The sequence below is a fragment of the Salminus brasiliensis genome, chromosome 4 (assembly GCF_030463535.1).
Source record: "Salminus brasiliensis chromosome 4, fSalBra1.hap2, whole genome shotgun sequence".
Lineage (NCBI taxonomy): Eukaryota > Metazoa > Chordata > Actinopteri > Characiformes > Bryconidae > Salminus > Salminus brasiliensis.
In genome coordinates this window covers 1,807,248-1,833,127 of record NC_132881.1, presented here as the reverse complement: position 1 = coordinate 1,833,127, position 25,880 = coordinate 1,807,248, and the positions used below count along the sequence as shown (strand labels likewise).

The 25,880-nt window shown below is 44.8% G+C and overlaps 1 protein-coding gene and 1 non-coding gene across 3 annotated transcripts in view; one reads left to right on the top strand and one right to left on the bottom strand.

The window, feature by feature from the left end:
- The window catches only part of pdss2 (prenyl (decaprenyl) diphosphate synthase, subunit 2), a 52,495-nt gene that overhangs the window by 2,161 nt on the left and 24,454 nt on the right, over positions 1–25,880 (top strand). Inside the window, exons 1-3 of one of the 2 annotated variants that reach the window (XM_072677293.1) lie at positions 7,293–7,623; positions 11,042–11,284; positions 20,757–20,891. In XM_072677293.1, the coding sequence (XP_072533394.1) occupies positions 7,595–7,623; positions 11,042–11,284; positions 20,757–20,891 (407 nt within the window). In that variant the 5' untranslated portion in view covers positions 7,293–7,594. Of the gene's footprint in view, positions 1–7,292; positions 7,624–11,041; positions 11,285–20,756; positions 20,892–25,880 lie in introns of those variants that run through there. The other variant, XM_072677294.1, reaches the window with a different exon arrangement.
- On the bottom strand, positions 8,297–8,367 carry trnad-guc (transfer RNA aspartic acid (anticodon GUC)). Its single transcript has one exon. It is a non-coding gene; the product is annotated as a tRNA-Asp (tRNA).

The window sequence follows — 25,880 nt, the reverse complement described above, 5'->3', positions numbered from 1 at the left end:
TTTGTCTCCCGGGATGGGGGTGGGATGGGGGGTGCTCGGGAAAAAAGTAGGGTTATAAAACAAATGGCTTTTTGATCCTGGCTTGGGTAGTGTGTGTGCGTGTGTGTGTGTGTGTGTGCGTGTGGGGGGGATATAGAGCAAGAACATTTCCTAACCTATAGATGTAGTACCTACATGTATGTAATACGTATGGGCCACAGAATTACACATAGGTAATTGTGTATATATATGTATATATATATATAATACAGATGGGAAATATTTTTATTATTTCATAGATGTAACATACTATCTCTACCAGACACTATATAAAAGTAAGAGTATGAGTGTGCCTGAGAGACAGTGTGTGGCTGGGTGGGTGAGTGGTTACGAGAGAGAGAGAGAGAGAGTCTCCATTTCAAAAAGATACTGACGGGATTTCTACATCAGGGGCAGTATTACAAAGGGAATTAGCAGTAGATTTGAAACAGCTGGGTCGAGATCATTACCAGTACACTTCTTCCACAAAGATTTGTCGAAAGTAAACATTCACTTTTCAATCACAGGGTCAAACTAAGCTCTGTGAAGTGAAATACTGTACTCCTGCAGAAGTCCTCGAGTGTGGAGCGAAGATCAGTGTAGAAGTAGGCCTTAGTTCAACACTGAGCCGAACTGACTCAGTGCAGGAATCGGTTCTCCTGCTGAAAAAGGTCAATTCACTGAAATGAGAAAGGACCTGGGAATGTGGAAGATTTCAGCCTGTAGTAAACTAATCAAGCTCTACCCCCCCCCCCCCCCAGCCATAGGCTTATTTTGAGCTTCAGTTTTAAGACCTATTATTCAGTATCCACACTGAATTATTTAATATCCACTGTGAATCTTTCAGTATAGATTGGTATTTTATCAGTATCTACTATAACTATTCTGAATCCTGTATAATCTGTATCCACTATGAATTATACAGTATCCACTATGAATTATTTAGTATTCACTATGAATTATTCAGTATCCACTACGGATTATTCAGTATATACTATACATTATTCAGTATCTACTATACATTATTCAGTATCTACTGTGAATTATTCAGTATCCACTATGAATTATTCAGTATACACTATGAATGATGTAGTATCCACTATGAATTATTCAGTATCTACTATACATTAATCAGTATCTACTGTGAATTATTCAGTATCCACTATGAATTATGCAGTATGAAATATGAATTATTTAGTATCCGATATGAGTTATGCAGTATCCACTATGAATTATGTAGTATCTACTATGAATTATTTAGTATCCATTGTGCATTATGAAGTATCCACTATGAATTATTCAGTATATATTATGAATTATGCAGTATTCACTATGAATTATTTTGTCTACTATGAATTATTCCCTATCCATGTTGAATTAATACAGTGTCCACTATGAATTGAACTAAAAAGAGAATTCTGGGAAGAGTTTTATTATTGTGGCTGTTCTAAACTGGGCTTCAGTCTTAATTCATTCATAAAGGTGGAATACTAGGAAAACGTCTCTATTTCAAAGACTATGTGACTTTCACAGGCTGTGTGTGTGTGTGTGTGTGTGTGTGTTTGTCTCCAAAGAGGGGTTTGATTTCAGCTTGGTTTCAGTCAGTAGCAATAAAAGTAGCCCAGACTCAGAACAGAGAGTGTACGTCTGTAAAGTGTGTTGTGGTGTTCAGTCAAAGCTCTGGTCAACACTGCACAGAGTTGGTTGACCAGCATGACCAGCCTGACCATACTGGTCCACCAGCTTACCAACTCCAGGTTAGCACGGGCTTCTGTTAGCTGTTGTATCTGAGCTGGGAAGAAACTAGAAAAGTGCATTTCCTATGTTGCTAAGTGGTTGCTAGGTTGTTGCTGTGGTGTTGCAAGGGGGTTACTATGGTCTCCAAGGTGTTTGCTATGGTGTTGCTAGGTAGCTGCTAATTGGTTGATCTGATATTCCAGATAGTTGCTATGCTTTGGTAGGCGTTGGCTAAGTCATAGGTTGCTAAGGTGTTGCTGTAGTATAGGTGTTGGTAGCAGTATCCACTATGAATTATTCAGTATCCACTATGAATTATTCAGTATCCACTATGAATGATGTAGTATCCACTATGAATTATTCAGTATCCACTATGAATTATTCAGTATCCACTATGAATGATGTAGTATCCACTATGAATTATTCAGTATCTACTATGAATGGTATAGGTGTTGGTTGCTAAAGTGTTGCTGTGGTATAGGTGTTGGTTGCTAAGGTGTTGCTAGCCTTTTGACACAGTGGTTGTTCTATGATTTTCCCAAATTTGGTGCTTGTAGCTCAAAAAATGTAAAAGGTAGAGTTTGAATTGTTGGTGAAAAAATTAAAGTTTACGGACACATTTCAATGCATTTATGTGGGGAAATAATCCACAAAAATCTGTTGCAATGCGGAAACCATGCATCCGATTAAAAAGCTGTATACAAGCCCACATAACACAATCATAAGTACTCTCAACAAGGCTGCCAATGATCATATACAGTCCAAATATCTTTCAACGGTGCCTACTTTAGTGTCCGGTTGGCCTTTTTTCATGTATTTTCGGACACCTGAAACCTTGGAACGAGGTAAAGAGGCGGGAACAGCGCATACTCTGCATATTCAGGAGTCTCCAGGACGACTCCGATAGGTGAGCCCGTCATAGGAGAAATGGTAAAGAATTAATGGAACTGTGCGTTCTCCAACGGGATGAATAGCGGCTTTCTCTGTAATTGGATAATGTGTGAGCCGCTGTAATAAAAGAATTCCGAGCCGAAGCTGTGAGGAGCCGAACAAAGCATTTCAGTGCCATGTGCAGTTAATTAGACTAATGAAACCCTATCTGAAATAAAAGGTCAGATTTACTGAATTTCAAAGGGATCCAAGCTTGCTTTTGGGACGAGGGAGAGGGGGGTTGGGGGGGGGGGGGCTGTCCATTATGCTTCCTCTCTCTCTTTCTCTACCTTGTGTGTGTTTGTTTACGCGCCCGTCTTCTGTCATTACGGCCGAGTGTCCTGCTGAGTGAATCTCCAGGATTTGTCCTGCTTCCAGGTTCTTCATAACTTCATTTAGGCCACATTTCTTTTTAGCGGATAGTGGTATTAGCTTTCTGATAGGCCTGGCCAGACTGTAGCACACCGGGGGGCCTATTTTAGCGATCTTGATTTAGGGGGCGTGTCAGTGTGTCTTTGCTATGGTAACGGCGTGAAAAGTACGTCTTGGGTGGTTCGAAACTCACGCAAAAGTCACGTACTGAGTCTCTTAATTAATCAGGGGTGTGTTTGTTTACCGATCCCTTTAAGAGCCAGGTGCGGTCAGTCTGACTTTGGCGGATGGATATTTTAGTGGTATTAAGTCGGGCTGCACGCGCCTGTGTTGACAATTCACTGCCATAGCAATGAACGTCTGACTGTTGACGTCTGTTGATGTCTACGATAATTACGTCCTGTGTTTTCCGTTGTCAAGATACACAGAAATACGCCAGGAATTGTTCTGAATACCCCTCATTTCGAGACTACCACGCCCGTCAGGGTAGATATATTCGTAAGCAGCGTTGCTATTTAAACGACAATAGGCTGTTGGCGGGGTGTAAGATAGCAACGAGCATTGCGACTGGGCCCTGGGCATCAGATTCACCCACACCGGTCAGATCAGGACACCATGCACATCTGTTTAGCATACAGGCAATACGACAGTGCGCTACCCATTATCACGATACCTCAGAGGATAAGAACCATTTAAGGGGTTAAAGGGGAAGTCCACAATATATAATCATAATGTCGGTTGCCATGACTACAACACACATATAGCCATTTCGTTTACTATCCAAACCTACCAGTGAAGCTACACATGTCTTCTGGGTTTTATATGGAATAATGATGATGATGATGATGACGATGATGGGAAAATAGTGGCATTTGTTGGGAACTATTTTTGGCCGCATGACACCCTGTATGTATCCCTCCACTTTCACTATACCGCAAGCGTTTAGCATAATATTAGCATACACACACTTTACACACAACCACCTTGCTAATAATAGCATGCTAATTTAGCTAACGGGGTTGTACCTTTAAAGCGACCTCATGGGTCACTATCACTAAAGAGAAAATCAATGCGAGAACTTACCTGTTGTGCTTGTTTTTGTAGCTCTGGTGATCTTCGGGAAATTCCAACGATGTAACTTCCTTCTCGAACGCGTGACCTGTGGAATATTCCACATATGTAATAGGGGTGGATGCGTTTGGGGGTATTGGGGTTAAGTGAATGAGCTGTGGGATGCAACTATAGCATATTATTTTCATAACTTGACCCAAAGAGAGCCTCACAAGCATGACATGCTCAATTGATTCTCACATCAATGCCAAAATAATATAATAATCCTATTTTATCATATTTAGGTCATGCTGACAGACCATGGTCAAGAGCTGAGATGGTTCACCAGCTTACTGACCAGTTAAGAGTATGTCTGTACATGGATTGACTTTGAACTTAGACCATCTAAAACCAGCTTGATGCTGGTTGAGCTGGATTGGTTCAGGGACAATAGGGATATACCCTACATTGATAAAAGCATTGGGACACGCCTCTCAATAAGTGAACTCAGGTGTTTCATTGTGTTTCACGCTTCTCTATCTGAAGGTCTGATGGATGAGTCTGGGTTTGGAGAATGCCAGGAGAACATGCATCGTTCCAGCTGTAAAGTTTGGCTGAGGAGGGATAATGCTACAGGGTGGTTGTTCAGGGGTTGGCCTATAGGCCCTGATCTTAATGCTTCAGCATTCCAAGACTTCTAGGACAATCGTGGCCCTCACAGAGCCTCACTGACTTCAACCCCATCCAACACTGTCGGGATGACCAAGAAAGGAGACTGTGAGCCAGGCCCTCAGTGTCCAACATCAGTGTCTTACCTCACTAGTGCTCTTCTGGACAAATGGCCAAAAGACACACTCCAGAATCTTACAGAAAGCCTTTCGAGGTGAGCTGTTAGATCTGCAAAGGCCGGGGCCAACTCCATATTCACGTCTAAGGATTTAGAATGGTCTTGAAGTATAGGTGTCCCAATACTTTTGTCCATTAAGCATACAGTAAAGTATAGTCTTTAATCCGTGCTTTATGTACGTATTTAAAAACAAGGTCCAATCTCCCTCAAGCTGCAGGTTCTAAAACCCACAGTATAAGGCCTTAATAAACACTGGCATACTTCAGTCCACAGTAGTTTAGAAACCCAAGAGCTGGCGGTGTGATTACTCCGTATCAAATGCTATGATGACCCAGCTGAGCTCATCTACTTTCCAGCCATCCAACAACCGCAGTGTCACGGCGGGTACATGACTGCACCGCTCAGATTCTTAGAAATGGCTCTGGACACCGAGGTGGAGCTTGTTGTAGTTTGCTGAAGTTCCCTGTGTTCGCCCACCACCCCCTTCCCCCCCTTGCCTGTTCCCTGGAAAAGCTCTCGGGACTAATTTAACTGGCCTGGACTCCAGCGTGGAGGATTATCAGGAATCCAGAGAAATGGTCTAACGGCGTGCAGGGAAAGACATATGCTCTTCCAATCAGCTGCATGACAAAAAAGGTTCAAACTGAGCTGAGATGGAGGGGCTAATTAGAGAGGGAAGCCGAAACCGCTCGGTCATTAAGAAGGACGGTTCCTTTGCTGATGGCTGAGGTCATACAGTGGTTCTGATGATCTCGTGCTAATCGTAAACAATCCTGATTGCTTTTGTGTCAGTAACGTAGGACAGTTAGTTCAGGACATGTGTCCAGTACGTGGACCTGGCGGTGTTCTAGGTGTATCTAGGACTATCTAGGTTTATCTCGTCCCATATGTAGGAAATAAATTGACTTGACAGGACACAATTAAGTAGACGTCCATATATTTGTGGCCATTTACATTTACACCAAGCTGCTGGGAAAAGTCCCAAAAAGACAAAAGTTCGTTATATTTCTCTGTACCGTTAAATCACAACTAGCTACCTTTTCTTACGAACTCTAGGGAAGTAAACGTACGAAATATTAGCTTTAACAGCGTCAAAACAACATTTAGCATAGCTTAGCTTTTAGCTTTTAGCTTTTAGCACAGCCGTACTGGATAAACGTTGCTGTCCTCTCGATGTCCTCCCGGCACAGTGTTGCGATTAGCTAGCTGAAGAGACTGTAGTCAGGTTAGCTGTAGCCTAGCACCTGCTTAGCAGCAGCAGCTCACCTCCCAGGGATTAGCCTCCTCATTCGGCGCTTTCGGGTCCCCCGTCTGATGTGTGGTCAGCTCTAGTCCGAGGTTGTCCAGTTGGTTTTCGAGGGAACGGATGTCGGGGAGGAAAGACGGTAGAAGGTAGTCAGCTAGGTGTAGCGTTAAGCCTAGCATGGATACCCACTTTTGGGAGGGTGTGAATGAAAAAAGAGTCGAGACGTTACATTCAGCAGTTTTGTAAGGGGTTTTGTAAGTAGGCAGCTGTGTCTCGGCTGTGTATCGTCCCCAATATCGGCCACTTCCGTGGCGTATTGCGTATTTTTTATTAGATAAGATTACGACGATGTTCGCGATGTTTAAACATCGTGTTCAGATGTCATGGTTTTTTTGCAGGATTGTAGGATTAAGGGCGGGAGGTTACGTTTTTTGAATTTCATCCAAGCGATTGTTAAAAAGAGAGAAGCGGAAGTGGACGATATTGGGCAGTTATGAATGAGGAGCCTGGCCAACGGCTCTTGTAATGATCAACATGGCGTCTGTCTTCCTGGATACGCCATGAAAACCACGTTTTCTTGCATTATTAAGGCAAAGAATCCAAAGTTTTCTTGAGGATTTGCCAGATTTGATCAGTAATATATAAATATGACCTTCAAAGTATTTTAGCTCCCCCTGGTTTCATAAACACTGAAGCCTGGTCAATGCCTGGTCACTCGGCGGCCATTTTTGCTAGGCCTCTGATCATTTTTCAACTACGCCAAGATAAACACATAAATACAGTTTTCTATGAAGCCCCTAATTAAGTATTAAGATAGAAACATAATATTATTATTTTTTTTAAATCCCAATTTAATTGATTTAAACTGAGGTAACACAGAAGTCTCTACATATAATTCTGCTATCCTGGTGCTTTTAGGTGCTCTGGCTCTAAATTTCCATGATAGGAGTTTATTTAAAGAACCAACGTCGCAGAATGGAAACACTACCGCTTTTAAGGGAGTAGTGTACACTAGGTAGTGTGCTAGTGCACGCTAGGTAATCGGAACGCAGCCACGGAGGCGCGTGCTTCACGACCAGCCGTAAACGAGTCCACAGGCATGGCGGCGGCGGCGGTGTGTGTGTGTGTGTGTTGAGTTAGAGGCTCTGAACTCAGATAAAGCGACTTTCCCGCGGCCTGAGACACTTACTGCGGATTACCGGGGCCGGGACGGGGGTGTCGGCGGTGGCGGACAGGCAGAGACAGCGCGGAGCTTCAGAGGAGATATGGTTCATTCAGGAAGGAGGTGACATTGGCAGTGACACCGAGCTAGCCCAGCCAGCCCAGCCCAGCCATCCAGCTCTCTGGCCAGTTTTCTCTTTTAGGAAAAGTCCAGCAGGAGCCGATGGACAGCCATGACACACGTTCACGTCTGTAGTACGAGGTGAGTGGGTCTGATCGAGCTGTGTTTCGCTCCATCTGAATGACACGGGCGTGTTTGTGTGGCAGAGCCTCCACGCTAGCTAGCAGCAGCGTCTCCAGCCTGAGGGCCAGCCGGTATATCGGGTGTGCGGTATCGCGGTATCGCGGTTCTCGATATACCGGCTGTGATATTCACGCTGCGGTGACCTGGACCTGGACCAACGTTGCACATGAACACAACTCCCCTCAAGCTGTAGCTAATTTCACCTGGGAAAATTCAGAGGTTTGAGACCTGACTTCCTCACCTCACCTGAGCTGAGGTGACCTTCGGCCTTTCAAGAAGGAGGCGCTGAAGACCCAGTAGGATTTGGTAGTAGGTAGCTGTAAAGTAAAAGGGAAAGGTGCATGTGTTTGTGTATTTGAGTAAATGTGTCCTCCGCATTTAACCCATCTGGTAGTGAACACACACACACTCACACACACACACATGTGTAAGGGGCAGTGAGTACACACACACACCCAGAGCGGTGGGCAGCCAACTCCAGCGCCCGGGGAGCAGAGAGGGTAAAGGGCCTTGCTCAAGGGCCCGACAGTGGCAGCTTGCCGAGCCCGGGAATCGAACCCACAACCCTGTTATCGATATCCCGGCGCTCTAACCGCTGAGCCACCGCTGCCCCATAAAAGCTGGCGACCGCTGCATTGGCCGGGAATCGGACCCGGGTCTCCCGCGTGACAGGCGAGAATTCTACCACTGAACCACCAATGCTTACGTTGGTAAGAACCGCCGTCCCGGTATCGGACACTTCCCCGTAGTGCGAATTTAGGGTTCTGGGAATTTTTAAAGGTGGGAAATTTACCATGGGAATTAACGGGATTAAATATATTGGCTAAAATAATTAGATGTGATAGTAAATGCCTCTCGATCCCAGACGTATCACACACTGCAGGGCTATTGAGACCGCACCCCCTGCATTCACTGTCCATCACATGTAGCGCAAATGTCCAGATGATTCCTAGAAACCGGACACTGACCACTACTGAAAGCAGGCATTTGGACCAAAGGACTTCCTAAAGTCATGTAAGCTTTGCTTACCCAGGCTAGCATAGGTTCGCTACCTAATAAATTAAAAAATAAATAAATTATTTATATATATAATGTAATTAAATGTAATAATTGTATCATTGTAAAATAAGTTTTAAAATAATAAAACTAAATATTTATTTATTTAACGTTTTTAAGACCATTAGAACGTCATATTGCTAACTTAATGTCTGCTGTTGACAAAAGTACAGTACACGAATGATAGTGTATGATAAAGGTCCTTTAAATTATCCAATATTTCCTTTGAATTCCAAAAAAGTTCCTAAGATCTTTACATTTGATATTTATATACAATTATACAATAAATATAAGTTCCTTGAATAATAAATAAAAAATTATATTTAAGTTCCTGAGCTAATGTTCCCATTGAAAGTTACCGTTAATTTACTGGAAATTGATCTAAAATGATAATTAAATACTGTGTTTTTAGCTATGTTTATATATCAGATCAGATGTGCTTTTTTTTTTTTGCAGGAATAATACATTTTTTCGGATTTCATCCAGGTGATTGGCCAAGAGAGGGAGTGGAAATGTGCTCTATGCCAAAGTGGACGATTTCGTAGACGGCCGTTGCTGGGGGATTAGCGTGCAGCTGCTGTTAACGTTAACGTTAGACCTTTAGTTAGATCAGTAGTGTGTGTGTGCAGTGAATTGCTGTATTATAATAATAATAATAATAATAATAATAATAATGCTATTTAATGTTTGCTAGCGATCCTCTCTTGGCCAATCACCTGGATGAAATCCGAAAAAATTAATTATTCCTGCAAAAAAAAAAAGCACATCTGATCTGATATATAAACATAGCTAAAAACACAGTATTTAATTTTTATTTTAAATCAATTTCCAGTAAATTAACGATAACTTTCAATGGGAACATTAGCTCAGGAACTTATATTATAAATTGTATATAAATATATTATTTATTTATTGACGGAGCATTAGCTGACGTTGCATCCTCCATCTTTCATGTTGCTCCGACAGCAGGGCACTTCCCACTAGCATGTGAACGTGGCCTTATAAGGAGGTTAGTAGCACGGGTTGTATTTGCAGTGTCTAGCCAGTGCTAAGCGCCCCAGCAGGCTGGTAGAAGCCACGGTTGGTTTAGCTCTCTGGCTGATTATCTTCCTAATGAAGAGAACGGCTACATTATGGACGCGCTACCAGCTGTGTTAATGACCGTGATCTTGACGGTTCACGCTTGTGAATGGAAGTGACTCGTATGTCATCAGTGTGAACACGTCTTTGTGGCAACCCTGGGAGAAACCAAGGCACACAAGGGGGACCCATCCTCTTCTGGTCAGAACTATTGATAAATTATTGATCATCAAGACTGTTCTTGAGCTCAGGTGTTCAACAAAACCATAATATAGTGGAACTAATATAATCATAGTAGAGAAATGAGAGTAATGATGGTTAATGGTGGTAATAGGCAGGTAGCAGTGGCAGGAGGGTGGGCTGCTAGTCTGACATGGGTGGCAGGGGAGCCGAGTGGTCAGTCTGGTGGTGGCAGCTGGTCTGACGCAGGTACATTTGTGGCTTTGTAGGCCAGGGTTTTCATTCTGATGCAGGCAGCTGCTGACCGCTAAGCTATAGGTCAGATTTATAGGAGATAGGAATCCAGGAATTCAGTACTTAGCAGTAAACGTTATTATTATTAATTATTATTAATTAATTAATTAACAAAAAATTTTTTGTTTCTTTTGCATTTGATGTGATTCTTTTATTTTTATTATTATTATTATTATTATTATTATTGGTGTTTAATAAGGTTTGTGGTCCAAACGAAAGTTTGCGGACACCGGCTCCTCCAGTGTTTCTCCTAAAATCAGGTTTATCACTAAAGAATTTGCCCTCTCTGCCGTGACAACCTCTCCTCTTATGAGGAAGGCTTTACGCTAGAAGTTGGAACATTGCTGTGAGGGGGATTTGATAGCATTCAGCCCCAAGAGCATTAAAACATTAGTGAGGTCAGGTACAGATGTTGGATGATTAGGGATGAGCCGCCGCTCCAGCTCATCCCAAAGGTACTGGATGGAGATCCTTCATCAGTCCAGAAAACTCCACAGCCCAAAGCTGGGGGGCACAGTGGTCTTGGAGGAGGGGGGGTCATGTGTGGCTGCTGTAGTGCCTCCCTTTCTACCGGCTGTCTGGATCAACATGGGAGGCAAATGGGTGTTCTCTAGTTTACCGAACCAGAGCAGCTATCTTATGGGAACCTATACAGGGGACTGTAAGTGTTCACATTATACCCAGTGAAGGTTTCAGGGGTGATGGTGTTGGTAGCCGGTTCCACACCGGTTCTAAGTAGTTAACTGTTTTTGCCGTTTTTCTGCAGGATGGCTGCCTGGTCACGGCTGGCTCGTCTGGCCTCATTGACCCCAGCACGCCGGGGTTTGAGCATCTTCTCCAGCTCCTCTCCCTCCAACTGGACCAAAGTGGTTTCGGATGCGGAGAAGATCGTCGGCTACCCCACGTCGTTCATGAGCCTCCGCTGCCTGCTCAGCGACGAGCTCAGCAACGTGGCCATGCATGTGAGGAAGCTGGTTGGGACGAAACACCCCTTACTGAACACTGCCAGGTACGAGCGCGGGGCATAGGGTTCTTGTGGGGGTTCAGGGTTCTGTGTTTAGTCACATTGTATGATAGGATGGCTACCGCTCCGCTGACCTGGCCAATATACAGGACTGTGAGAACATCTGGCAGCGTCTTCAGAGTCCTAAGTAACAAGTATGTCTCAAGTCTCGAGTCGAGGCACAACAGGCAACTCTAGTCTCAAGTCGAATCCCGAGTCAGTACAGTCTCAAGTTGATGCTCAACAGACAAGTTTCAAGTCGATACAGGCAACTCTCCCCTCGAGTCGAGTCCCGAGTCAGTACGGGCAAGTCTCCCCTCGAGTCGAGTCCCGAGTCAGTACGGGCAAGTCTCCCCTCGAGTCGAGTCCCGAGTCAGTACGGGCAAGTCTCCCCTCGAGTCGAGTCCCGAGTCAGTACGGGCAAGTCTCCCCTCGAGTCGAGTCCCGAGTCAGTACGGGCAAGTCTCCCCTCGAGTCGAGTCCCGAGTCAGTAGTACGGGCAAGTCTCCCCTCGAGTCGAGTCCCGAGTCAGTAGTACGGGCAAGTCTCCCCTCGAGTCGAGTCCCGAGTCAGTAGTACGGGCAAGTCTCCCCTCGAGTCGAGTCCCGAGTCAGTAGTACGGGCAAGTCTCCCCTCGAGTCGAGTCCCGAGTCAGTAGTACGGGCAAGTCTCCCCTCGAATCGAGTCCCGAGTCGGTACAGGCAAGTCTCCCCTCGAATCGAGTCCCGAGTCGGTACAGGCAAGTCTCCCCTCGAGTCGAGGCCCGAGTCGGTACAGGCAAGTCTCCCCTCGAGTCGAGGCCCGAGTCAGTACAGGCAAGTCTCATGCCTGATGCCTCTGCATGTTTCTTCCACTTTGTCTCGAGTCGTTTTGATTCATGGGGCTCAAGGACAAGTCTGAGTCTTTGGTGTTCGAGTCAGATTCGAGTTGCAAGTCATCAAAGTCATCGTTCACCGCGTGCCTCAGGTCCACGTCTTCTCCTGTGGTCGGAGGAATAGACCTCTGTTAGAGGATTTACCTTCTTCTGCAGCTAAACGACTCTCCTTAGTGAGGAGGCCCACCCACCAGGTCCTGCGAGAGTCCGCGTTTGAAGACTGTGGGAGTTTCTGAAATCAGAGGAACCAGTGAAGTCGGTTCAGTTCCACGTCCACTCGCGCTCATCAAGCTCATTAGCGCGCCGCGGCGCTGCTCTGCCGATCAGAGCTTCGTTAGTCTGAGAGCTAATGAAGACCATCAGAGTCAGAGCGAGAGTAAACACATGCGGTTAAAACCCTTCCTGATTGGTTGTGGTGTTCACTGACAGACGAAATTCTCAGGAACTGTAAGACACCCTGCAGGATCTGGACGGACAGGGATTGTATCCGGAATGGCCTCAGTCGGACTAGTCTCTTCCGATTGAGCTGTTAGCCGGATTATTAACGGATTATCAGGCTGCATGTAAACGTGGCATACCGTTATATTGACTACTTTACACCTTTAAAGGGTTCGTTAGGCATTACCTTAATGGACAAAAGTATTGGGACACCAGCTTATTTGTTGTCTCTTGTGAAATCCAGGGTATGAAAACTAGAGCATGTTGCATATTTCTACCATTACACAACCAAAATGTATTAAATATAAAACAGTAATTTCATGCAGGCACTGCATGTGATTTCATGGACAGTCCTCAAAAATAAAGGCGCTACAAAGGGAGGAATCTTTGAGTGATACCATAGAAGAACCGTTGCTGGTTCCATGAACATCAATGTTTGCCAAAGAGCTGTGGGTATAAAGAAGCTATTAGTTGGTTAAAAACTCTTAACTTTGTCTTTTTAAAGGGTTCTTCACTTTATGGACAAAAGTATTGGGACACCTGCTCATTCGCTGTCTCGTGAAATCAAGGGTATTGAAACAACTTCTTTTCCGATTGTTATCGGATTATCCGGCTTGCAAATTTGTACCGTTACATAACCAGAATGTTTTCAATAGAACAATGCAGTAATTTCATATTCCAGTAAAACCTCATACTATTGGTTAATGTTATTTTAAAGTCATTTCATGTAGACATGGGCTCTTTAATGAACTGCAGTGCATTTCATAATGTCTTATATATATTTTGTCTTTATTGTGAAGAGAACATGGAGCCCAGATAAGAGTCCTAGATGCTCGAACCCTCTCTCTAACACCGCATGAGCGAGATTCCCTTGCTCCTGCCTGGTGTAAGGACTTCAAGAGTGAGTCCAAAGTCACTAAAGCACAAAAAAAAGTCCAACTTCACAAGACTAGTTCATTTGTCTGCTGTTGCTTCGCTTTCCCATGACAAGTCACGATCAGGCTCCCTCCCGTGGCTGTCGCCAGCAGTTCCTGTCTGGCGTTCTGCAGGCTACTCGAGAGATTGACAGGTGTGGGGCATCGCTAATGACTGACCGAGCGGAGAGGTACGGCGCAGGACAGAAGCTCAGCTCGTTTGGTGCAGCTTCTGCTTCTAAGCTTAGACCTCGACAACCTCATCTACAGCCTTGCAAAAGTATTCAAAGCGTTGTGTTGCAGCGTTAACCCAGGAAAATCCAGCCCCACACAGGATACTGCTGCCACCACCACTACCACCACCATGCTTCACTGTCGGGATGCTGTCGTTGAGGCAGCAGACCACCAAACCTCATTCCACCCTCCAGAAGTGCGATGTTTGAGTGGCTGCTGGGATGCCCTCCATTTGAATGACACGCAGAGGGTGGTTAAAGAGAAAAGGGGAAGATTAGTTGGGAGGGGTGGGGCGAGGTGTGTGGTGGTGGTGGGGGTGAGGGGCGGGGGTAGTTGGAGAGAAATAACTGGAACCCAATCTCGCCCATCCAGACGACAGTACTGGAAACTGGAGCCCAAGGGTGTAATAACCTATACACCTAAATCTGATATGACAATCCATTTGGGTGTTGGTGCGGAGGGAGCTTGGAGGGTACCCTGTCTCTGCACCACCCTCCCCCCCCCACCCCGTGTCAGCGCAGAGTCAGCCTTCTCTTCTTTCTTTCCGTGTCTCCTTGCCCAAGACGCGGCAACCGTATAAATACCCACAATGGCAGACGGGCAGGCCGCGGCGGATCGCTTTCCGGCTTCGGCCTCCCGTCCATTCTTAAAAACCGTGGCTCAGCGAAGCTTCCCGGAGAGAGACGACGGGGACGGGGCGAGGAGACTGCGGTTATGGTGTGTGTGTGTGTGTGTGTGTGTGTGTGTGTGTGTGTGTGTGTGTGTGTGTGTGTGTGTGTGTGAACTGTAGCAGACAGTCTGGGAGAATCCTTCGTTTGATCAGGTGCTGTTTTGGGAGATGACGGCCTGGTTTTGGTGGTGGGTGGTCAGAGTGGTCAAGAGCGTCTCCTCCTGGACCCAGCACTGAACCTAAAATCTCCAAAGCATCAGGCAGGTCTTGTGAGATGTTCCCAGTACCTACCAAAAGTGCTCCAAGGAAGGACAACCTGGAGTCATTGATACGACCCACAGAGGCCCCGCCTCACAACGAACAGGACATGAGGGATCCGCTGCTAGCGTTAGTCTTGGTGCCGCCAACTTCCCTGGGAGTCTTGGGTTTAGGACTAGGTTCAAGGCTCCATAGCCAGAAAAACAACCCCTTTTACTGTTGGGCCGTTGGCCAGAGTGCGGGTAATCCACCCGGACGTGTCCAGTCGACCCCTGGTACAGGTGAACGATGACACCGTGACAGATGAAGCTGGTTCCAGGGCTTATTTATTTATTTTTATTTTTGTTGTTTTATTTATATATTTTTCATATTCTTACTTCATATTCTTTCCTACTCATTTAATTCTTCTTCTTTTTGATTTCAATTTGCTCATTTTGTTGGTTGTTTAAAAAGTTTGACCCATTTTAATTTTCTGGTCATATTTGATTCATTAACAGTTAACTTATATTCTCATTTTTACTCTTTCTGTTTAATATTTACATCTCTTAATTGTATTTAGTATCTCCAAATTTCTCTTAATTAATATCTATTAATTTCTATTGTTTTTTATTTTTTTTATTCATTTTCTCATATTTACTCTTTTTAAAAATGATTCATTTATCTCCATTGATTTTAGTGGAATATAATATACAATTTTCTTCCAACCCCTGTTTACTGTTAGTACTCAGTAAGCTACATCGATAATGAGGGGCAGGTGCGCTGCAAGGGATTTTGGGCCCAAAACCCAGTTCTGTCAAAATATTTTATTATTTATAATTATTATTCTATTATTACATATTATTATTATTATTATTATTATTTATTTTTATGGCCCATGTCAGTCACAGGCCCTGTACAGCCTGTGCTACAGTAATCCACTAACTAAGTGACGTTAATATGCCCACACCTGGCATTAAGCAGCATGGTGCCAATAGGGTCATGATGTTTATCTGTTACAGAGAGTCCTATTCTATTGGCAGTACTTCCTCTCTACAGGGACACACATCTGTTTCAGCAGATGAAGGGGCTTGGACATGGTGTAGTAGCAGGTTCTGACAGCAGACATCTTGACTGAACCACCCCTTTTTCTTTAATGGGGAAAACTGTGCTTCTGTGATTTATTTATTTTCCTTTTTTTTCTTTTTTTTTCTCCAGATTATTACTTACTAATAATTAATAATGACTAATTACAGTAAGATTTTAATGCTTTACATTCATTCCTCTCTGTTTCAGCACTTCTTTTCGTTGTAGTGAGCATTGTTTCCCTTTATGTAGCTTGTGCTCTCCCTCACACTCTCTCTCTCTCTCTCTCTCTCTCTCTCTGTGTGTTGAAGGGTAGGGGGGTCGCGAGGAGGCGTGTAGGCTGCGGTGTGCGTTAGGGGGGCGTGTCCGGCTGTCAGCTCGTCTCCATTAGCGTGTCACTGATTCATGATGAGCGTTTCTCTCTCCTAGCATCAGGGCCGGCATTTGCAAAAGGAAATGGCACGCATTTATCGTGTCCCCAACCCACCTGCCTCCAGCCTCGACCGCAGCTAGTCAGTGTATCCTCCAAATCATACTGAGCATCTTCATATAGCATCAAAATACTTAATGAAAGAAGTGATGGGTTTGATTCTTCTGAAAGCTCCCTCACAGAAACGTACTACACTAAACTGATGTTTTGTCGTGTGTGAAACTACCTCCACCATGTTTGGAGGCTATACTTTAGCCTGGCTAGCTCTCACTGTGAGCTGTTGATGATGAAACTACCTCCACCATGTTTGGAGGCTGTACTTTAGCCTGGCTAGCTCTCACTGTTGGCTGTTGATGATGAAACTACCTCCACCATGTTTGGAGGCTGTACTTTAGCCTGGCTAGCTCTCACTGTGAGCTGTTGATGATGAAACTACCTCCACCATGTTTGGAGGCTGTACTTTAGCCTGGCTAGCTCTCACTGTGAGCTGTTGATGATGAAACTACCTCCACCATGTTTGGAGGCTGTACTTTAGCCTGGCTAGCTCTCACTGTGAGCTGTTGTTGATGAAACTACCTCCACCATGTTTGGAGGCTGTACTTTAGCCTGGCTAGCTCTCACTGTGAGCTGTTGATGATGAAACTACCTCCACCATGTTTGGAGGCTGTACTTTAGCCTGGCTAGCTCTCACTGTGAGCTGTTGATGATGAAACTACCTCCACCATGTTTGGAGGCTGTACTTTAGCCTGGCTAGCTCTCACTGCGAGCTGTTGATGATGAAACTACCTCCACCATGTTTGGAGGCTGTACTTTAGCCTGGCTAGCTCTCACTGCGAGCTGTTGATGATGAAACTACCTCCACCATGTTTGGAGGCTGTACTTTAGCCTGGCTAGCTCTCACTGCGAGCTGTTGATGATGAAACTACCTCCACCATGTTTGGAGGCTGTACTTTAGCCTGGCTAGCTCTCACTGTGAGCTGTTGATGATGAAACTACCTCCACCATGTTTGGAGGCTGTACTTTAGCCTGGCTAGCTCTCACTGTGAGCTGTTGATGATGAAACTACCTCCACCATGTTTGGAGGCTGTACTTTAGCCTGGCTAGCTCTCACTGCGAGCTGTTGATGATGAAACTACCTCCACCATGTTTGGAGGCTGTACTTTAGCCTGGCTAGCTCTCACTGCGAGCTGTTGATGATGAAACTACCTCCACCATGTTTGGAGGCTGTACTTTAGCCTGGCTAGCTCTCACTGCGAGCTGTTGATGATGAAACTACCTCCACCATGTTTGGAGGCTGTACTTTAGCCTGGCTAGCTCTCACTGCGAGCTGTTGATGATGAAACTACCTCCACCATGTTTGGAGGCTGTACTTTAGCCTGGCTAGCTCTCACTGCGAGCTGTTGATGATGAAACTACCTCCACCATGTTTGGAGGCTGTACTTTAGCCTGGCTAGCTCTCACTGCGAGCTGTTAATGGAAATACCTCCACCATGTTTGGAAGGTTTCTTCAAGCTCTTGGATCATCTCCCCTGCAGGTCCGCTGAGACCAGGCGGTGCTTCAATGTAGGAGCTCTCAACAAAACAGCTTGATGTGCTAAAGGAGAAAGATTTCTGAACAGGTTCAGGTTGATTATTAAAAGACCACCCCCCCCCCCCCATGACCTCCAGAGATCATTTTGAAGAGCGGGCTGCCGTGTTGTCTGGTGGTCCTTTATAAGAGAGAGGTTAGCAGGTTGCGCGGCTAAAGGGTCTGCCGACTCTTCCTGGAAAGCGCCGGTGCTAATCTGCTCCGCGGCAGCAAATTAATGACGACGTTGAAAGGCAGTTCGGCTGATAACACCGATGCCCTCCAACCCCAGGTCACCTCGTACGGCTTTAATTAACGAGCCAGTTTACACAGAGCGAGTGCGCGAGAGGATTCTATTAGTTCGGGAGGGTAATGGAGGGGACAGTTTTACCCCCAGGATGGGAAAGAAAGAGAGAAGAGATTGGGTAACACGTCGCCTCATTAGGCAAGCATTCTGCGCACCTCATTTACATACAATTACTGAGCATTCGGGGGCTTTTCTGCTGGCGTGGTGGGAAGGCCAGGTCTAGACACACACACATAGCGACCATGTGTTTGTCTCGACGCCTGATCAGGGTGCTATTCAGACCGTTTTCCGCTAAATTGCCATGCGATGCCCTAAAGGGACTAAAGCAGTTTGTCTTAGATTGTACTAATGTCATTGTGCATGCGGACGGTAATTCTCTTTATTTTAACCATTGGAAGCTTTTAATAGTCTTTTTGAAGGTCCAGGGTCACTGTTTACCTACAGCATGTCACCCTATTTGGCCTACACCCGTTTAGCCTGGACTGCATGTTGAACGGCTACCCTGTATTGTGCCTCAATCTGAACAGAATGCCTGGAGTACCATATCAACCACCCAAGACACCACACCCAAGCAACCCCTGAAACGCATGAACTTGCTAACCACTTAAGACGGCGTAGTAACCACTTCCATAGAATACCACATCAATTAGTTAGCAACACTTTCAACCACCCAAGATACCACACCGGCATCTAGAAGACCATATCAACCACTCAAGATTCCACTTTCAAGCAACCCTCCCCCCAGAATATAATATACACCCCAGCAAGCACCTGAAATACCTCGTTAATCACTTATAACACCCTAGAAACCAACTGAGATATCAAAGCAACCACTACCACACCCTAGCAAGTGCCTGAAATACCTCGTTAATCACTTATAACACCCTAGAAACCAACTGAGATATCAAAGCAACCACTACCACACCCTAGCAAGTGCCTGAAATACCATGTGAATTACTTATAATACCCTTGCAACCAACTGAGATCATAGCAACCAGTAGCACACACTAGCCAGTGCCTGAAATGCCATGTTAACCACTTGGCAACCAACTAAGATATCATAGCAACCAGTAGCACACACTAACCAGTGCCTGAAATGCCATGTTAACCACTTGGCAACCAACTAAGATCATAGCAACCACTAGCACACCCTAGCAAGTGCCTGAAATGCCATGTTAATCACTTGCAGTACCCTTGCAACCAACTGAGATATCATAGCAACCACTAGCACACCCTAGCAAGTGCCTGAAATGCCATGTTAACCAGTTGGCAACCAACTAAGATATCATAGCAACCACTAGCACACCCTAGCAAGTGCCTGAAATGCCATGTTAATCTCTTACGGTACCCTGGCAACCAACTGAGATATCATAGCAACCACTAGCACACATTAGCATGTGCCTGAAATGTCATGTTAATCTCTTACGGTACCCTGGCAACCAACTGAGATATCATAGCAACCACTAGCACACAGTAGCATGTGCCTGAAATGTCATGTTAACCACTTGGCAACGTCCTTGCCTTGCAAGACACCATCTCAGCCACTTACCAGCACCCTAGCAAGCACCTGGAGTGCCACATTAATCCCTTACAGTACTCTAACTTACTAAGATACCATAGCAACCACTTACCCTAGCAACTCCCCTCCAACCCCCAGGAAGAACCGATAGAGTCCATCTGTGAGCGTCTGATGCTGTAATAGAGAGCATTAGGAGAACTCCTCGTCACCTGACCATTACTCACTGCTGGTTGGTCCAGGCCCCAGCTGTATGCAGGCTGATGGAATCCGTCTCTCGGTGTGTTTGGGTTTCTGTGAGGTGAGGGGACGTGTGCACGGCTCCCGTGGGTTTTTAGCACGAAGCTAAATGAAACCTGCGGGACTCTTCAGGCCCCGAACGAACACTAAAGCTGATAAATCTGACATAAATATTTCAGGCGTAATTCACCCCGGCCGCGCGGTGAGCGCCGGCCTTATTGCTTTTAGAAGGGGAAATTGAAGAGCTGTACTAGAGCGAAAGGAGCTTGGTTAGGGGTTGATGGTCCCTCAGAGAGGTGGCGCTCCGTTCGAGACCATTCAGCCGCACACCTCCTGTTAACGGACTCCTGCTGACTGCTTTGCTCCGAGGCCAGGCTGAACGAATCCAAACTTCACTCCAGAAGCGCTGGCCAGCGTTTTGTCACATGGTTTAACGCCGTCAAATTAGTGCAGTTGGATAGCGGCAGCGGCAGCTCAGCTGGGCCTGTTAGATGCTTATTGCAGCAAAGACTCATTAAGATTAATTATATAGACAAAAGTATTGGGACACCTGCTCATTCGTTGTTTTTTCTAAAATCAAGAGTATTAAAAAGAGCTGATCCAGCTTTTGTTGGAGTAACTGTAATGTAACTCTACTGTCCAGAGGAAAAGGCTTTCCACTAGATTTTGGAGGAGCATTGCTGTGAGGGTTTGATTGCATTCAGCAACACAAGCGTTAGTGAGGTCAGGATGTTGGAGGATGATGATCATGACCTCATCTCATCTTCCACTACTCACCAAATTGAAAGTACTGGATAGAGCTCCTCCACCATCATTCCAGAGAGCACAGTTCTTCCACTGCTCCACAGCTCCTCAATGCTGGGGGGCTTTATGCCCCTCTACTAGCCCACGCCTGGCGTTAGGCAGCATGGTCAAGGCTGATAGGTTCATGATGTATAATTGTAAATCTCTCTCTCTCTTGGTTGCAGGGGTTTTGTGTATGACAGTAAGCACAACCTGCAGATGCGTGGGCTGGTCGTGTTATTGATGTCCAAAGCTGCCGGGCCGAGCAGCACAGCATCTGACGTCCTTCTGCCAGATATGGTCAGCGGCATCTATCCCAGGCAAGAACACACACACACACATGCAAACTACCTGGAAAAAGGTCGGTTTTAAAATATTGGGATATGAGTAAAAAAAAGAAAGTTGTGGGAATAAGATAATTAAGTTGTGGCCATGACTTAATTCTCTCATTCCCACGTCTTACTAAGTTGTGGCCTCAACTTAGCATCTTCTTCCCACGCTTTTTAATAAGTTGTGACCAGAGCTTAGAATCTCGTCCCCATGCCCTACTAAGTTGTTGCTAGGGCATAATTCTCTCATTCCCACGTCTTACTAAGTTGTGGCCACGACTTGGGATCTTGTTTCCACGTCTTACTAAGTTGTGGCCATGACTTAATTTTATTTATGTGTGGATGTCACCAGTGGGGCTCTGTCCAGATATGTGTGCACTATGAGCTACAGAAAGCACAATACACTGCTTTATTAGTTATTATTCTGAGTCCCGAAAAGCTTATGATATGATATTTAGGTACTGATGGCCCTAATTTTATGACCTATTTAGTGCACTACCTAGGGAACCATTTAAGATGCAGCCAATCCAAGTAGCCTCAGATGTTCATTATTAGGGACGAATACTGAAGAAACAAACAAAAACACATGAATTCTGATTTGTTTACATTTACATCACCCAATCAGGAATCAGATCTGTGTCTGATCTAGGACAACATTAGGAAGTGTCTAAGATCTGATTTGGACATGTCACAAGGCAGTAAGTCGGATGCGTGCCTCTCCAGTCTGCTGGTGTGAGTGCGGATTTGGGCGCAGCGGCTAATAGAAACTGAAGCCGGCAAAAAGGGCTTCCTTCATAAAGTGATGCAAGTTTCCCTCGTCTTTCACCAACAGAACCTGAATAGACCTTCCATTTAGAATGACATCTATTTTACACACACACACACACACACACACACACACACACACACACACACACACACACATACACACACACACACACACTCTCTCTCTCTCTCTCCTTTCTGTCTCTTAAATTGCACTCCATTACTCCTCCTCCTTCGCCTGCTTTCTCTCTTTCTCACTCGCTCGCTCCCTCAAGCCCCCTCCGAGTCACATGACTAGTGTGTGTGAGGTGGCAATCACTTCTCACTAATGACCAGAGCTGAGGACAGTTAAACACCCTCAGGCCGAGAGAGAGAGAGAGAGAGAGAGAGAGAGAGAGAGAGAGAGAGAGAGAGAGAGACACACACACACACTGCCCATCAAAAGTTTGGGGACAACTTGCCTTTCTTCATTTTATCAATAGAACTTGTTTCTGTGTAATGTTTTTTTTAAATATTCATTATTAAATATATATATATAATTAATAATTAAGGAATTGTATTCTGTTTTATTTCATCCCTGAAGTCCTTATTATATTTTCTGTGTAGGGTTACATGACCTGAAAGCAGCCACAGGTCTTTCACCTGGCTGTTTTCTTTAATCTTTCTTTAACCTTGAGAATTAAACAGTCACTGTGCCTGTTTGAGGCTGAGGTATGTAAATGATATTCGTTCTGATTGGCTGTTCAGTATTTTTGATCCATGTTCAAAAAGTAGTCCAAACTGCAACACTGCTTATAACTTTAGTGTGATTGGGCGGGGCTAAACTTCTGTAGGCTAAATATAATATCACTTATAGGTATGTAACAATATTTATGTATGTATTTACTTAACAAAAACACCCCCCCCCCCCCCCCAAATACAGATACATGTTTGTTTGTTTTTTTTTATTATTGCACAGCAGCGATATGTATCTAACACATACAGAATGTATGTGTGTAGTTATAGATATTTGTATGTAATAAAAGCATTTCCCGTACGTGTTAGATATCTAATAAAATACATGTGAATGGGTGGGGCTAAACGGATGGAGGCTGAATGGGCAGTTATAAGTAAATGCATTAGTGTTCAGGACATCCCAAAACCAGTGCATGTAAAACGAGCTGCTGTTGGCAGCGTTGGTCCCGTGAGTAAACTGGAAATGGTGTGTTTTGCGTGATGCTCGAACCTCACACCAGACTTAGATTTCAGAATCCGGAGGATAATTCAGTTTTACGTGACCTCAGTCCTTTAAATCATCGCAAATCACAAAGAAAACTTTTAGACTAATTACGAACATTTAGAAAAGCCCACTGTCCCCCTTTGATGGACAGGGTGGGGTGATTGAGTAATGACACATAATGGGCCTTCACGTGTGTGTTGGACATTAGTTCATGCTTGTAATGTCCAGTTAAGGGCAGTGGAACATGATTTAAGCATAAACATGCTCCTTCAGCGCACACACACACACACACACACACACACACACACACACCAGAGCCTTCCTCTAACCAGGCGTGTGTGTATGTGTGTGTGTGTCCCTTTGGCCTATGGTGCCAAGCAGTTACCAGAAGCGACTGTTTAATTTGGCAGCGTGTGTGTGTGTGTGTGTGTGTGTGTGTGTGTGTGTGTGTGTGTGTGTGTGTGTGTGTGTGTGTGTGTGTGAGTGAGTGTGGGTGGGTGGGTGGGTGCATGCGCGCATGTGTGTGAGACTGAATGAACTCTTTCAGAGGGGGATGGAGGAGGGATCACCACTCATCAACACACACTCGTCTGCTTTCCCCCTCACTCGTGCTCTCTCTCTCTCGCTCGTCCGTCCACAGCCATGCCACTGTTTTTGGAGCAGTAACAGGAAGTGACCTCATAATTCCATTGCTTGGGTGTAAGGCGTCATGGAAACCCAGATGAAGTAGTTTCTCACTCTGTGTGTGTGTGTATGTGTGTGTAGTAAAACAAGATTTTATATATATATATATATATATATATATATATATATATATATATATATATATATATATATATACGCATACACACACACACACATACACATTACACATTATTACATAGGCAATTACATATATACAATATACTACATATAGATGCTTGCGTTATAATACCCGTTGCACACATTATTACATGTAGATACATATCGGATGTATGATTATTGCTTATGCACTATATGTCCAAAAGTTTGTGGACACCCCTTCTAATTAATGCATTTAAGTTGCACCCATTAATGTAATGCAGCTTGTCTAGTCTCTAGTGTAGAGAAGTGCTACCAATAGAATAGGACTCTCTGGAACATGAACCTATTGGCTAGAGGGGTATAAAGCCCCCCTGCATTGAGTTGTGGAGCAGTAGAATCAACTGTGTTCTCTGAAATAATGGATGGTGCTCAATTAAATATTTTTGTGAGTTGGGGATGATTAGGTGGGGTGATGATCATCATCCGACATCTTGACCTCACTAACACTCACTCTTGAATGCAATCAAATCCTCACAGCAATGCTCCTCCAAAATCTAGTATTCCCTGGACAGTAGAGACAGTTACTCCAACAGAAGCAGGAGACTTTTTTTAATACCCTTGATTTCAGAAGAAACAGTGAATGAGCAGGTGTCCCAGTACTTTTGTCCATATGGTGTAGGTTCCCTATATAAATACATATATTACATATGGGATGTATGTGTGAAGCCACATCCTGGCATAAAATCAAACTGGTGTGTGTTCGTTTTGGATGTGGCAGCACACACTCGCTCGGTCCCTGTATGGTCATTAGAGGTGTGTGTGACCATCAGAGGAGTGTGTGTTGATGGATGCACCAGTCAGCTGCTCTCCACCCATTTGACACACAGCATTTGTAAAACGTCTTCTGCTTCACCACCGCTGTCTGATCTTGCAGCGTGTGTGTGTTTGTGTTTGACGAAAGATATTCGTACTGTGTGTGTGTGTGTGTGTGTGTGTGTGTGTGTGTGTGTGTGTGTGTGTGTGTGTGTGTGTGTGTGTGTGTGTGAGACAGATGGGTCACCTCGTTAAGGAGGAGAAGATGAGGACAGTGACGGATATGAAGTGTGGAATATTCTCTTTCATTATGGCTCTTCTCCTCCACATCACGTCTCTTTAGGACGCATCTCACGAAACATCAGCGCTGCAATTTACTGAGACTGGATCCCCCCCCCCCAGTGCACTGAGCTCACGAGACTGTTGGGCTGAAGTTCAGGGTTATCCAAAGTTCAGATGTTCAGAACTCGTGTACGAGGCTCTACAAGCAAATGGGATCGTCCCAGTTAGGCTCGAGATGATTTCTTCATAGTATGGCTAATCTCCAGCATGAGCTTGCAAATGACTTACCTGAGACTTCGCTCTAGCTTGACCTCATAGCGTGTAACACCTCCACGAACACGAATCACAGCTGCAGTTCGATTCAGGAGGTTCTGGAGATCTGGGCAACATTAGTGTTTAGCCACTCTTGCCTCAAAAAGTGTGCAGTTCGTCCAGATTTCACTGCATAATGTCCTGTAGGCTGGGATTTCTGCCACTGCTGGTAGACCCGTATGACCGTACGCTTCCACACACCTGCAGATTCAGCTCCTTCCATCACACTATGGTCTTTGGCCACACCCAAATGCTCAGAATCTCTCCCTTCAGCCAATCAATAACATCTGCTTTGACACCTGTTTTCCACACATCCAACTAGACACTCACTGCCCTGTACTATTCTCAAAGTCTGAGTTTTGTCACGCACCCTGCATGTATTTATAGTCCCATCCTTCATGTTAAACACCATCTGCAGGAGCCTGAAGTTACTACCACCTTAAACATGCAGGGTGACTCACTTTGTGTCTGGGGAGTGTCGGACCATATGTTAATGTAAACATGCTGACCACGGCTTTAAGATTAGCTGCACCAAACAATTTCTTTTGTGTATTAATCTAACAATATTTTTTTTTGATTGGTCAATTAATTGAACAGCTAATTTATTGATTATTCTAAAGTAATAATTAAACCATAATAACTAAAAATGCATAGTCTGCAACAACAGGTAACCCCTCTCTTCTGCATAACCCAACCGTACCATTCATTACGGCAAGCAGCAAAGTATGCCGAAACCATTACACTACCACCACCATGTTTGACAGCTGCTGTGATGCTCTTATTGCGGAGAGCTGTGTTAGCTTTAC